This window comes from Lathyrus oleraceus, chromosome 7 (genome assembly GCF_024323335.1).
Source record: "Lathyrus oleraceus cultivar Zhongwan6 chromosome 7, CAAS_Psat_ZW6_1.0, whole genome shotgun sequence".
Taxonomy (NCBI): Eukaryota; Viridiplantae; Streptophyta; class Magnoliopsida; order Fabales; family Fabaceae; genus Lathyrus; species Lathyrus oleraceus.
In genome coordinates this window covers 174,061,776-174,075,871 of record NC_066585.1, presented here as the reverse complement: position 1 = coordinate 174,075,871, position 14,096 = coordinate 174,061,776, and the positions used below count along the sequence as shown (strand labels likewise).

The 14,096-nt window shown below is 31.4% G+C and overlaps 2 protein-coding genes across 2 annotated transcripts; one reads left to right on the top strand and one right to left on the bottom strand.

Annotated features, from left to right (window-relative positions):
• Positions 1-537: 537 nt before the first annotated feature.
• On the top strand, positions 538-1,184 carry LOC127101771 (uncharacterized). The gene has a single exon (XM_051039216.1). It carries the CDS (start codon positions 568-570, stop codon positions 952-954), a length of 387 nt encoding a protein of 128 aa, XP_050895173.1. The 5' UTR covers positions 538-567; the 3' UTR covers positions 955-1,184.
• Positions 1,185-3,462: 2,278 nt separating this feature from the next.
• On the bottom strand, positions 3,463-13,863 carry LOC127102702 (uncharacterized). Its single transcript, XM_051040048.1, has 8 exons — positions 13,788-13,863; positions 13,480-13,600; positions 13,303-13,405; positions 12,562-13,221; positions 11,851-12,106; positions 4,137-4,264; positions 3,851-4,054; positions 3,463-3,477 (listed from the first exon to the last, which is right to left on the bottom strand). The coding sequence occupies exons 1-8, from the start codon at positions 13,861-13,863 to the stop codon at positions 3,463-3,465; spliced, it is 1,563 nt and encodes a 520-aa protein (XP_050896005.1).
• Positions 13,864-14,096: the final 233 nt, after the last annotated feature.

Here is a 14,096-nt window from a genome sequence, read left to right as displayed (position 1 = left end):
TTATATTGTTAATTTATATTCAGACCTTCAGTAAACTAATCAAATATTTTTTAGAATAATCTATACTTAGAAATCAATGCTTGTACATTATTTATACATTAGCATATATTATTCAGATTTTACAAAATGGTTTCTCTTGGGACAAAATTGATCATAGGACATTATGCCGTTATTTCATGCATATACTATTGAACGAAACTATATTTATTTATCCCAGCCTACTTGTAATATTGATGTATGTTGTTTATTATTTGTAAAGTATCCTGCTGTGGATATTAATTAAGGATTGTGGTAGATCACCTAAATTATCGTTTGAGCATGTTGAAAGGATTTATAGGTGCCTTGAAAATACCAACAACAATCAACATATTTTAGTTGTTTAAATATTGACGGTATAGTCATGGGATAATTGAGAAGTCAAGTCTAACCACAAAATGAAACATTGGAAGTTCAACTAACTAAATACTCCCCTCCATCAAATCTCTCTAACTCTATATAACACCATCAATCATCCCTTTGTTCCTCATCAAATACCAAAGCAATTTCTCTCAATACAGAAAATTATCAATGGCATCAACCAAATCAATCATCACTGCTTTACTTCTTGTTGTAACAATGTCAAGCATGATCCTGGAAGCTCGCCAACTTTTACAGACAACCACACAACCAAATTTTCCCGGCATTCCAACTTTACCAAAGCCAACAGCATTGCCACCTTTGCCTTCAATTTCAACATTACCTCAAGCAAATCTTCCTCCATTACCTACTACAATTCCATCTCTTCCTAAACTCACTATACCACCACTTCCTACCTTTCCTACAAATATTCCAACTCTCAACATTCCACCATTGCCAGCAATCACTTCACTTCCCAACATTCCCACCTCAATCCCGACCACTTTCCCCTCCATCCCATTTCTCACCCCACCACCTTCTTCAACCTCTAGCCCTTAAACACTTTATTACAAGTTGCATAATGTAATCAGCTAAATGTTTGCAATATGGACATTATTGCTTCATTTCTTTATTGTGCGTGATGAAATAGTAGGAGGTTATAATTATAGTAATATCTTTGTTGTATTGTATTGTATGGTGTGAAAAAGTCTTTGTATTTTCTCTTTTTTTTACCAGTTTAGCACTATATATGTTTTGTATTTTTGAATTTAATTGATGTTGGACCACACATTTAGATACAACTATGATGACTTCTTTCTTATATCTATTATCGTTCAGATTCTAATTAACTTTTCATAATTTCATAATAAATGATAAAAGTATTTTAGTTAAGAAAGAGTGATGTTTAATGTTAATCCTAAAGAAAAACGTTAATAAACTTGTTTATTCTCTACGGTTTTGCCCAACAAATCCTATTCGACTTTTAGAAATGGATCACATGAGGATCCGACCTATGGAGGTCGATCTTTACCATATGGTTAGACTAACATTTTGTTGTTTGGCCTGGGTTTCATCCAAAACCTCAGATTGAACCTTTTCCTAAATTTGCAGTAAATTTCGCAAGTATATGTGCGTATTTTCCTAGCATTTCTTAAAATGATTATAGTGTTAAGAAAAAACTCGATAGAAATACCTGCAGATTTTGCTACAGAAATCATATTTTCAACTTGCAGATGTTGCAGTAGAAATCACATTTTCAATCTGCAGATGTTGCTACATAAATCACATTTTCAACATAACTAATCTCGGTTATGAAATCTAAGAAAATACCGCATGAAACTTATCTACGGTTTTTCTTATATATAAAAATAAAATAATATTTTTTATTTTAAAATAAAACAATTTTTTTATAAAATAAATACAAATATTTTCTCAAAATAATAATAATCTTTGTTTAAAATTTACCAACAATTATTTTTTATTCATTTTTTAGTTTTAAATTGGATGCGGCACATAAATTTTCTCAAAGTGAATTTCAATTATGATGAAATGATCTTCTCAGACGACTCTACCCTCTTATAACCGGTCTGACAAACGATTAAGATCGAGTTTTAAAACACTGCAAAATACTATTTTCTACATTTTGGAACATTAAGATTCTATTTGTTTCAATTTTTTAAAAAATGAACTTTTTCTTTGTATTTTTAAAAATGAATTTTATAAAATTGTATTCAAAATATTATAAGTTTTTTTATATTCGTTTTTTGTAAATTGAAAAATTAATTTTGACATTAATAAAGTTTGACCATCTTCTAACCGGTCTGACCATCTTCTATTTCTTTTAAGAGTTTTATTGATATTTTTCCTTTACTTCTTTAGAATAAATAAAGTTCGGTGACACCTCTGTTCAATCATTCCGCGATATCGTGAATGCTCGCGAGGTTGTATTTTTTGAGATGCGACACAATGCAAGAACAACCTCAACCTATTGAATATCAAACTGATATTGATCCTGAGTTTGAAATGCTTGTTGCAAATCTTGTAGCAGCATATGAGACAACACAACCTCAACCAAATGTGAATGATGTTACATCCCAAACTGCTCAAACTACACTTGTTCCAACTACTCAAACTACATTTGTTCTAATTGCTCAATTTGAATATGTTTCTACTGGTGCACATGACTCTGGTATAACTCGTTATGCACTTGATTATATGTTATCCGCACCTGTTCCAACTATTGAACATAATGTACCTGAGGTAGTTATTTCTTTAACTCCTCCAACTCTTAAACCATTTGAGTTTCTTAAACCAGTTAAGCTCTTTCAATTATTATATCAAAATGTTCCTCTAATATTTTGGTGTCTGTGTTATGCAGAAAAAGAAAACCAAACCAAAAGTTGCTTGGGAATTGAATTTAAGGAGAGTGATAGAACAATGGTCCTCAAATGCAAAAACCTCAAGGGAGAAGGAATTGATCCAACACAACCTTTGGATTTTTAGACATTAAACATCCTAGTGAATTTTCCTAATGGTTTAGTTATGATGTATTTTGAGACTTTGTTATGCCTTTTGGATTTGTAGACATGAACCAACATATTGATTTAGTTATGATGTATTTTTGTTGTATTTTTACACATAACAAAGTTGTATTTTAAGACTAGTTCATATGCCTTTTGGGCTATATGTATTTTGGTTATGTAATACGTTATCAGTTTGTGTAAATCTCGATTTTAGTTCATTAAGACACATAGATACAAACAAAACAAAAATCACAAACTTACCGGGATGAAAATCATTAAATTCAAAACTTCATCTTCATTGATTAAGTAACCATGACAAGGAAGGAAGTCATAAATATTTATGACTTCCTTCCTTGTCATGGTTACTTAATCACTGAGTAGAATCAATGTTACATGCAAAGAAATTGAATTAGTTCATTGAGTAGTAAGTATTTAATAAAGATAGTATGAAAATGTGCACAATAATGTCTAAGCAGAAATTATGCTAATATGGGGCTGCAATTGTGTTTCATTATGTCTATATTGTCTTTACTACTAAAAATAATTAGAAATTGTCAAACTAGAAAATATGTTAAATATACAAAGAAATTTAACTGTGTTTCATACTGTTCGAAACTATGCACATAAGAAAAAGGCATGCATCTTATTCCATATTAGTTGAAATGAAGCAAAACTTTATCCAACAAGTATACACACACACATAGATATTAATCAGCACATCAATGTTAATTATAGATAGTGTATGATTTTCAAATCATTTTGCTTAAAAAGAAGAAAATAATGGAGCAACCAACCAACCAAAAGATGAAAATTGATATGTTATGATATTGTATAACTATGGTGCATCTTTGATTTATCCCTTTTGTTTTTCCATTCCAATATTTTAATTGAACATTTTTCTTACTATATTGAATGCAAAATAAATAACTTACCTGAACATGATTATCTTTCCAATACACTAATAATTTCTTGAAATGATATTCAGATATACTTTTTGGACGGTTCTTTAATCTTTCCTTCATACTAGAGTACTTTAGGAAATGATCTCTCTTGATAGAGTATTTGTTCCGTCTCCAAGCATCATTTATTCGAGAAAATACTGCTTTTTTTCCTCTCTCGGGAATGTTGAACTTCGTCTGCAAAAATAAAACAATATTTGTCATCAATTGTAGATAAATATTTGATCATTTAAAAAATATGAAATTTTACTTTTCATACATTAATATATTTCCAAATACGATCATTATGACACTTAGGATCTGCTTCATCTTTAAGCAATTCTTTGAAATTTGTATAGATCAATGGACAAAAATCTGCATTCTTCGCTATAGTTCCAAGGAAATAGCCTAAGTCAGAAACAGTTTGGTCATCAGGTCATCACGTGATTTTCCATGTTTGGTCTTTCTTTCCTCCAGTTTGATATTGAAATTCCTTGCCAATTCAAAGCTTGATTTGACTTGCGGTAGCTCAAAACTGGAAGCACCCATTTGACCCTTCACATGACATTTCATATTTTTCTTGTTGTTTTCTTCCTTTCTCATTTGTTCCGCAAAATATATAAACACAATTTTTTTTAGAGAAACAAAGAAATAAATAAGAATGCTCATCAAACCATAAAAAGGTATCGATGGAGAAAATGTGAAAATTAAGAAACAAATCAAGAAATAATAAGGTTAGATCATAAAATAGAAACTACTATCATAACACAGTATTGTCAAAATCAGAATCATCTTCATAATTTGGACAATAGATCTACCACTGTGGCCATGGCACCTATCATCCCCTTATAATAGATCTACCATTGTTTGCTAATAATAATAATATGTTTACATCTTTTGTGAGGTTATTTGCTAATAGTAATAAAATGTAATATGATATATTTCCTCCTGGACTTTCTCCTCGAGTTCCAAATTCCTCTCATATCTTAACACATATTTGACATGAATAAATAATTCTTGTTTACTATTAAAATAATGAAAAATATTATTACTCTCAAGAGTAGTGCAACATGTCTGATCAACAGGAAATCAAATTAAACTATATTTGATTATTAATTGTATCGGCAATTAGTGTTAACAGTACTCTAATAATTGGTTGCTATCAATAATCAATTCATTAAGTTAAATGGTTGCTATCATTAAGTTAAATGGTTGCTATCAATAGTCAAGGACATATACTCTCATATTTGGTTACTAACTAATTTTATGTGAGATCATTTTGGTTTTATGAAATTAAACCAGGATTAAAATAACTGTATATTTTTGGTTGATTAGATATAACAATGTACAATAATATTATATTCTTCCTAGTTTCTTCTATTTTGAAAAGTATGTCCCTCTGTTAAGTTATTCTTGTACCAAAAGGTTACTATAATATGAGTTACTAAAAGCCAAAAACTTAAAGCAATTGATGTTATAATTTGAAACAACTTTCACGCTAAGCCTATGAAAGCAAATACAATCTCACTAAAGTATTATAACGCCCTTATGTAATAAACCCTAATAACCATATGACATCCTTACAGAATAACTTTTGTAACAAAAAATATTTAAAGTAATATTTTTCAATTCAGGTTTGGAGAAATAGGAAGGTTAGAGTTTTAGGATAATTTAAGTATTGGAGTAATTTTAGGAAGAATGAGACTCACCCTTGGAGACAAATATGGCAGATAATTTGAGGCGGTGGTCCAGCTCGAGCGATTTCTAATTTCATAAACAGAAAGGAAAAACGAAGGTATTCAAAACAGAGAAGTAAATGAAAAAGGTGAACAACAAAAGATTTTGGTGGTAAGAGGTATTTATGAGAAATAGAATGAGAATGAGAAACTTACTCTTGAGAAGTGTTTGTAACAAATGATGCAACAATACAGCGAAGGTGAGTTGCAACAGAAAATGTGCGGTGGGCGACGTGAGAGTATGTGAGTTGTAGAGAAAATCTTTCTTTGAGTAGAAAGAAAGAAGAAAAGACAGAAGGTTCTGTAGAGAGAAAGAAGAAACGGCAGAAAGTTATGTAGAGAGAAAGTAGAAAATATAATTTAGGGTTCAATTGTAATGAATCAGCTTTTAGGAAATTATAAGAAAAAAAATACGAACATTAAATTATAAATAAATTTTCAAAGAAAAATGTTCAAATGAAATGAAAGTGGCATAGTGGTAATATATGTTTTCTTTGAAAGTAAGGACCTGAGTTTGATTCCTTGATTGTTATGTTTTAATAAATTTACCTTTTTCCATTTAAATATAACATAATAAATTAAGTCTAATTTAAAAATCTTTTAAGGATCAAAATATGTTGATTAAATGTCAGGAATCCAGTGGTAATGATCTTTAACCATTTTAGTTGCACACTTCGGTTCGAAACTTTTGTTTCATTTTTTAAAAAATATTGTTTTTATTTTATTTTTATATTTTAAGAAAAATAACTGAAGTTCAAAATAATAATAAAAACCGTAGCCTTTTAACAATAGGCCATGCTTTATAGTTGTTGTTTTAAAATAAGAAACAACCACATATCTTAACCGTGGCATAAAAGGAATAAACTACGGTTATGTTATATCTACGATTTCATAAGCGTCGCTTATAGTAAATAGACGACGTTTATGTTATGCCCGCATTTTACGAACCGTAGCATAAAGTAAATAAGGGACGATTTTTCACGCTTTGCCAAGAAACTCGTCCACGCATAAAAAAGTGCGGTCTATGATACCTTTAGGTGACGGTTTTTCAATCGTTGCCTATTCTTCCATTGCCTAAAGTATAAAATGTCGTAGTGAATTGTTATTGTTAGAGGGATGAAAATAACTTTTTTACGGAATCATTAAAATGACATTCAACACCATTTCTGGTAAGCAATGAACAACTCCATTAAATAATTAACAAAAACTTAAACAAGTTGGTTTTTTTTCCTTTGTTTTCCAACTTGATATTCATGTTCTCTTTTTTCCAAGACTCAGGGTCTTTATTCATTCAACCTAAATCTTTCACAACCTTTGAGCACTTGCATCTCCTTGAATTTTTGGGTTGACTCACTACTACAGAAAAAAAAAATCACCATGGTTGGAAAAGGGATACCATCACGCCCGATCAATTATGGTAAAGTAGGGTGTGGTTGTAAATTTCCTACTTTCAACCATGGACGTCCAACCGTTATGGTAAACTATGTATCGTGATACCTATAACATCGGTTGACTTAAACAATTATTGTCATAAATATAAAGTTATGGGTTCGATACTCAACTTCAACCAAATTAAAGCGCATAAAAAATAACATTTCACCACGGTTATATTTTCCAACAGTAGTGATATGTGTAAGAGTTTATTATAAAATATGAGATTTCTTGTTTTCCCTTCCCCTCATGAACCATATACAACCATTCAAATAGATTTTTGATAATCAGAAAAATTAAATTATTCTTAATAAACAACTTAAACGGTCAAATATATTCTAATTTCATGCATCTTGTAATTTATGTTTTCCTCATTAACCCATATAATTTGATTCAATCCCAAATTCTACAAAATAATGATGATGAATGAATGTCTTCTAAGTCTTTCACACAAAATTTGATTCCCTCTTTTTTTTTTACTTTATTTTGCAAACATTAAATTTTGTGTGAAAGACTCAGAATGTCATCCATTTATCATCATTGTTTTGAAGAATTTATTGGATTGGATCAAATTTTATAAGCTAAAGAGGAAATCATGAATTATAAGATGAATGTAATTCGATGAACGTTGGATGATAATTTATTTTTCTAATCATTATCTCAAAAATCTATTTAAATGAATGCAAGTTCAATCAGGGGTTAGTAAAACAAGCAGTCACATATGATATAACAAACTCACTAACAACATTTATAAACAAAAAAATCAATTAATTAACATAGATTAGGAGAACTTAATTACTAATCATTCATGTAAACTATGAAGAGGATAAAGTAGAAAGTGTTAGACGATAGACCTAGATCTAGAGGGGGTGAATAGATCCCAAGTTAAAAATTTATTCTAAAATTTGACTTAGAAAAGTTTATGGCATGAAAGCAAGTTTCAAATATTTCTCATATCAAAATCGTCTAACCGAACCTAGTAATGAATAGCCCAAATATGCGTAAAGGTGTCAATGTTATGATAATAATTCATTAGTCAATCAACAACAATTAATCACAACTAATTGCATACTCTACAATAGTAAAACTTTATCTCCAATGGTATCCACACAAAAAAACTAAGTCAAATAATTTATCAAACACTTGATGTGCGAAAAACAAAGTTTAGAATTTTATATTGTGTTTTTTGTTCTAAGAAATTCAATCACAACCAAATGGTTAGTGATCAAGAGAACAAACACAAGATTCAAAATATAATCAAAATTAGGATCCAACATATGTTATTATAATAAATCTTACTTTGCAAATGTATGTATACAAGAGATAAGAGATCAAATCCCACAAACCCAAGGTTGTTTCTTGACTCTAACACCTTCAAAACCCTTGATCAAAGATTGTTCAAGACACCAACAATGTCGCTTCAATTCACATGTTATTACTACTTCCTTGCATGACCTTCTTGTCTCAAGGATTTCACCCGACTGAATTAATCCCACGTGCACACTTGTTAAACCTAAAATTTGTCAACACAATCCACCGTTTCACGCGAGTCCCTTGCACGACACACCTAGTCCTAAGGCTTTCACTCGATCGAATCCAAATTCTACAATCTTGTGCAAAATCTTTAAACCCTAAAGATCTTGAAGGAAAATTCCACCTCGATTTTTTATTTGAATCCCTCAAAGATTTAAATCTAATATTCTCGGTACAACAAAACTAATTGGACGTTATCAATCTTAATCTAGATGACACCCATTCAAAAAATGATTATGTGTATGAATAGATTGAATTGAAGATGATGAGATGCTTTGAAATCCTGAATTCATGTAGGTCATATGTCGACCTAATAATGTCATGTGCCTCCTATGTGTCGATCTGTGTAGTCATCACATGAAACAAAATATATAGGATTTAATACTACACTATACGTGTTGACCTATTTCATGGATGTGTCGACCTATAGTCTAAAAACTTTCATTATAAGTCGACCTGTCTTGGAATGTGTCGAACTGTCCTGCAATATTTTTATAAAACTTGATTTTTCATGCATGTTTAATGCATGAGACCTTTTAAATGATGTTTCCAAATACTTGTATGCTTCATAATGCTTAAATGGACACAGAGAATAAAAGAATACTGTACAATTTACATAAACGCTAAAGAGTCCTAGTTTTGACATCATACAAAACACTCCTAACATAAATTAACGGAAGATGCACTCAGATACTCCCCATTTTTTATGATGGAAAAACTTGAGACAATGCGTAAGTAATAAATACCTTCTCCCTTTGAATATATCCATTCTCAAACTTCATCTTGCTTTTTCTCCCCCTTTGACAACATAAAAAAGAAACGAAGAAAATGTTAAAGCACACATAAACAAATATAAAACACACAGAGGCGAAATGCAAAGATAAGAGAAACAATACGATAGAACTCACAGAGAATTATTTTCATGTTGAATAAGAATGCCTAAACATAAATAAAAGAAAATAAGGCAAGAATAGAATATAATCGCTACATCAAGTGCTTAAAAAAAACACAAGCATGAATAATCAATAATACAAAGTGAACATAAAATACTTGACATGCTACCAAAGCGAAACGATTACGTGACATATGCCTTTGGTGCTCCCGAAATGCTGCACACACATGTGCTCAAGCAAGGTGATAAACAAAGTACCACCACATGAACCAAAATCAGGGATGAAAACATAACACTAACACATAATCAAGAATATTTCTACCGATGTAACATATTTAATCACAATTCATGAGAGAAATAAATAACAAACCGACACACCAATCACTTTATTTCACCGAAAATGAAGATAGTCTAAAGTCACTATAAGTGTATAAATTTACATACATCAATTGGCCATTTTTGTAAGTGAACATACATGAACTATCTAATACATCAATAACACAATTATATGGATCATAAACAACATGCAAAACGAAACGCTTACATAAAAAAGCAGAAAATAAAACGATAGTACCTTGCTTGTGAAATGATGAGGAAGGCATTCTTATGAAGTATGCCTTTTAAGGAAGGTTAGATGGACAAGGTATATTCAAATTACATTAACATAAAATTTAGGCAAGTTTGAGATGTCAAGAATCTCTAATTCCCGTTGAATGCTAAAGAAGGGATCAGTCGCAAGTGGTTTCATAAAAATATCAGCAAGTTGATTTTTACTATCAACATGCTTAAAAACGACGTCACCTTTCTCAACATGATCGCATAGGAAATGATGAAGAATCTCAATATGCTTAGTACGAGAATGTAGCATTGGGTTCTTAGTTAGGTTAATGGAACTAGTGTCGTCGCACATAATTGGAATACGACTTAGTTTTATATCAAAATTAAGTAATATTTGTTTAAGCCATAAAATTTGAGCAACAACTACCGACCGCTACGTATTTCGCCTCGGCAGTTGACAACGCAACCAAAACTTGTTTCTTTCTTTGCCAAATAACTAAGGAATTTTAAATTATGTGACAACAAAAGCGAAGTGATAACAAAAGTTACTTATCTTAAAGCGTGTTGTCATTCCTCTTGGGATATCTCAAAGAATATTATCAATAGGGTGATATTTGGATGTTCTCCAAGTCAAAGGAAGGTTTTCCGTTGTAGCCAGACTTTCCTCCTTTTCCTCTTCTTGATTATCATCTTCTACTTTCTCATTTTCATTCGTTTGAGGTTGATCAATCCATTTATCGGCTTCCTTGAGATTGTCATATAAAGACATGCCTATATTATGAAAAGACATACCTTTCCCAACACTTTTCGGAAAAGACTTATCAAAAGATACATGAACAGACTCCTAAACAATAAATAGCCTCTTGTTATAGACCCTATATGCCTTACTAGGTTATGAGTATCCGGGGAAAATACCCTCATCGGATTTAGCATCTAATTTACCTAGATTGTCATTTCCATTATTCAAAATAAAGCATTTACATCCAAAGACATGAAGTTGTGAGAGACATTAGGGTTTCTACCTCTAAGTAATTCATAAGGGGGTTTGTTTAGAATGGGACACATCAAAATCCTATTCAAAACACATGACATCATGCTAATAGCATCGGCCCAGAAGTACTTTGTTAAATTACCTTCATTAAGAATCATCCTCGCTAACTCCTTTAAAACTCGGTTTTTACGCTCCACAACCCCATTTTATTGTTGAGTTCTAGGAGCTGAGAAGCTATTCTCAATACCATGTTTTTCACAATACTTTTCAAAGAATAGATTTTCAAACTCTCCCCCATGATCACTTCGGATGGAAATGATTTTTAAGTTCATTTTATTTTGGAACAATCTAGCAAATTGTTTGAAATACGAGTAGGTTTGATTCTTACTAGACAAAAACATAACCCAACAAAATCTAGAATAATCATCAACTATAACAAATACATAATAGTTACCTATGCTTTTGGTTCTAGAAGGACCAAAAAGGGCCATATGAAGAATTTCAAGAGGTCTAGATGTTAAAACTATATTTTTCTATTTAAAATAGACCTTTGTTTGCTTCCCCATTTGACATGCTTCACATAGGTGGTCTTTCGTGAACTTGATTTTAGGAAGACCAATTACTATATCCTTTGAGGTTTCCTTTTTTAGTAAACCAAAGTTAATATGAGCTAAGCGCCCATGCCACAACCAAGAGTTTTCACTCATGGTAGCAAGGAATTTAGTACCCACTAAGGATACATCATCTAAATTTAGCATATAAGTATTATTGACTCTCAATCCCTTAAATGAACAATCCTTCTTCTCATTATTCTCAAATAAAAAACAAGTATTAATTAAAGTGACTTTAAAACCTTTGTCACAAAGTTGGCTAATGCTAAGAAGGTTGTGTTTAAGACCATCAACAAGCATTACATCGGAGATAGTAGTAGATGAAGGATTACCTACACTACCTTTTCCAAGAATAGCTCGTTTATTGTTATCTCCATAAGTGAAGAACCCCTTTTTCTTTGGCACAAAGTCAATGAAAAGCGGTATGTCACCCGTCATATGCCTTGAACATCCGCTATCAAGATACCACATCTTTTTCGTAGATTCAAGACATTCAACCTATAGATTTAAACAAAGGAATTAGGTACCCAATTTTCATTGGATCCTTGGAAGTGAGTGAATTCAAGGATTCATTTAGGCAACCATTGAGAGACTCCTTTATGAACTAATATCTTCCTAAATTTATATTTTTCAATCGTATGACCCTTTTTGTAACAACAATGACAAGTTAGATTACGATGAGATATGATTTTACCATTCGAATCCTTTTTGAGATTTTTATGTTTTTTGTATGAATGATTTAAAAACCTTTCATACTTAAAAGGATCAATAGAAAATGCACTCTTAGATGGTAAGCTATTGTCTAATTTTACTCGAAGAGCATTTATTTCTTCTTGCAAATAATGACAAGATTCACAACCTATTCTAGAATACTTTTCATCCTAAATCTCGTCTCTTTGAACATATAGCATGAATAACTTAATTGCTTCCAACTTTCTTTCTGACTCTAAGACCTTAGCCTCTAATTTCAAAAATATCTTTTCATGTGAAGCTAATTTCTTAAAAGCATTTAATGCTTCTCTATGAAGATTATAAAAAGCATCTTGTAATTTTGAATAAGATAAATCACTAGTAAGATCATGTTTAGAAGGACTTACTTGTTTCTTCTTTCTTCCACTAGCCATAAGACAAATTCGGGACGATTCTACACTTGAAGTGAAGCTTTCATCGCTGGAGGAATCACTTACACTCGCACAAGCTACATAAGATCTTCTAGATGTACTAGACTTCTTATGATGCCCTCTTTCTTTGTCTTTCTTAATAATGGTACATTTTGTTCTATAGTGATCAATTTCACCAAAATTATAACAAGAGCTTATAAATTTATCTTTTATATTTTCAGCATACTGTGAGGACTTGGACTCCCTTCTAAATTTGGATAAGTTTCCTTCGGAGTGCTTGACTTTATTCTTCTGAATATATCTTTGGTATCTCTTGGCAAATAGCCCAACATCATCATCACCAGAGTTGTTGTCATCCCTTTCTTCACACTCACTAGCCTCATTCTTTGAGGACTTGAAACTATAAGGCTTTAGAGCAATGGACTTATTCACCTCTTCCTTGCCTTTACCTTTCTCTTTCTTCATCTTCTTTTCATACTCTTTTTCATGTTTCTACAAGTAAGTGAATTCTTGATCATGTTCTTCCAATTTGCCAAACAAGGTAGTGAAATCAAGTGCTTTAAGATCATTCACCTCTTTAATCACGGTGACCTTGGGTTTCCATTCCCTATTAAGACATCTTAAAACCTTGTTAGTAGCAATAACATTGAAGATAGTTTTACCTAGAGCACTTAATCTATAAATAACATGTGTGAATCTCATTTACATGTCAGAATGGTTTTACCATGCTTCATACGAAAGAGTTCAAACTCTTGGTTTAATGTGTTAATTCTAGCTTTGACCTTATTAGTTGCCTCATGGGAAACTTCTAATGCATCCCACATAGCTTTGGCAGTTTCACAATGAGAAACACGATAAGAATTATCAACACCTAATGCAGATATTAGAATATTTTTTCTTTCTAATAATGAGACATAAATTCCTATCATTATCATTCCATTGAATTTCCGGTTTTAGTATGGTGACACCTCCACCATTGGTCATAGTAATTTCATTTGGACCAATGATGATTGCATTCTATACAACCTTGTCAACAGAGTTGACATGTATACACATACAAGCTTTCCAATGGCCATAATTTCCTCCGGTGAAAATAGGTTCTCTATTATAAGCCCCTTTAGGTTCGGTAGCCATTATCTAATAAGAAAATCTTAAGACCGGAATCAACCGGAGCTCGTGATACCACTTGTTATAGAAAATCTTACTTTGCAAATGTATGTATACAAGAGATGAGAGATCAAATCCCACAAACCCTAAGTTTGCGCTTGACTCTAACACAACCAAAAACCTTGATCAAAGATTGATCAAGACACCAATAATGTTGCTTCAATTCACCTGTTGTTGCTACTTCCTTTCACAACCTCCTT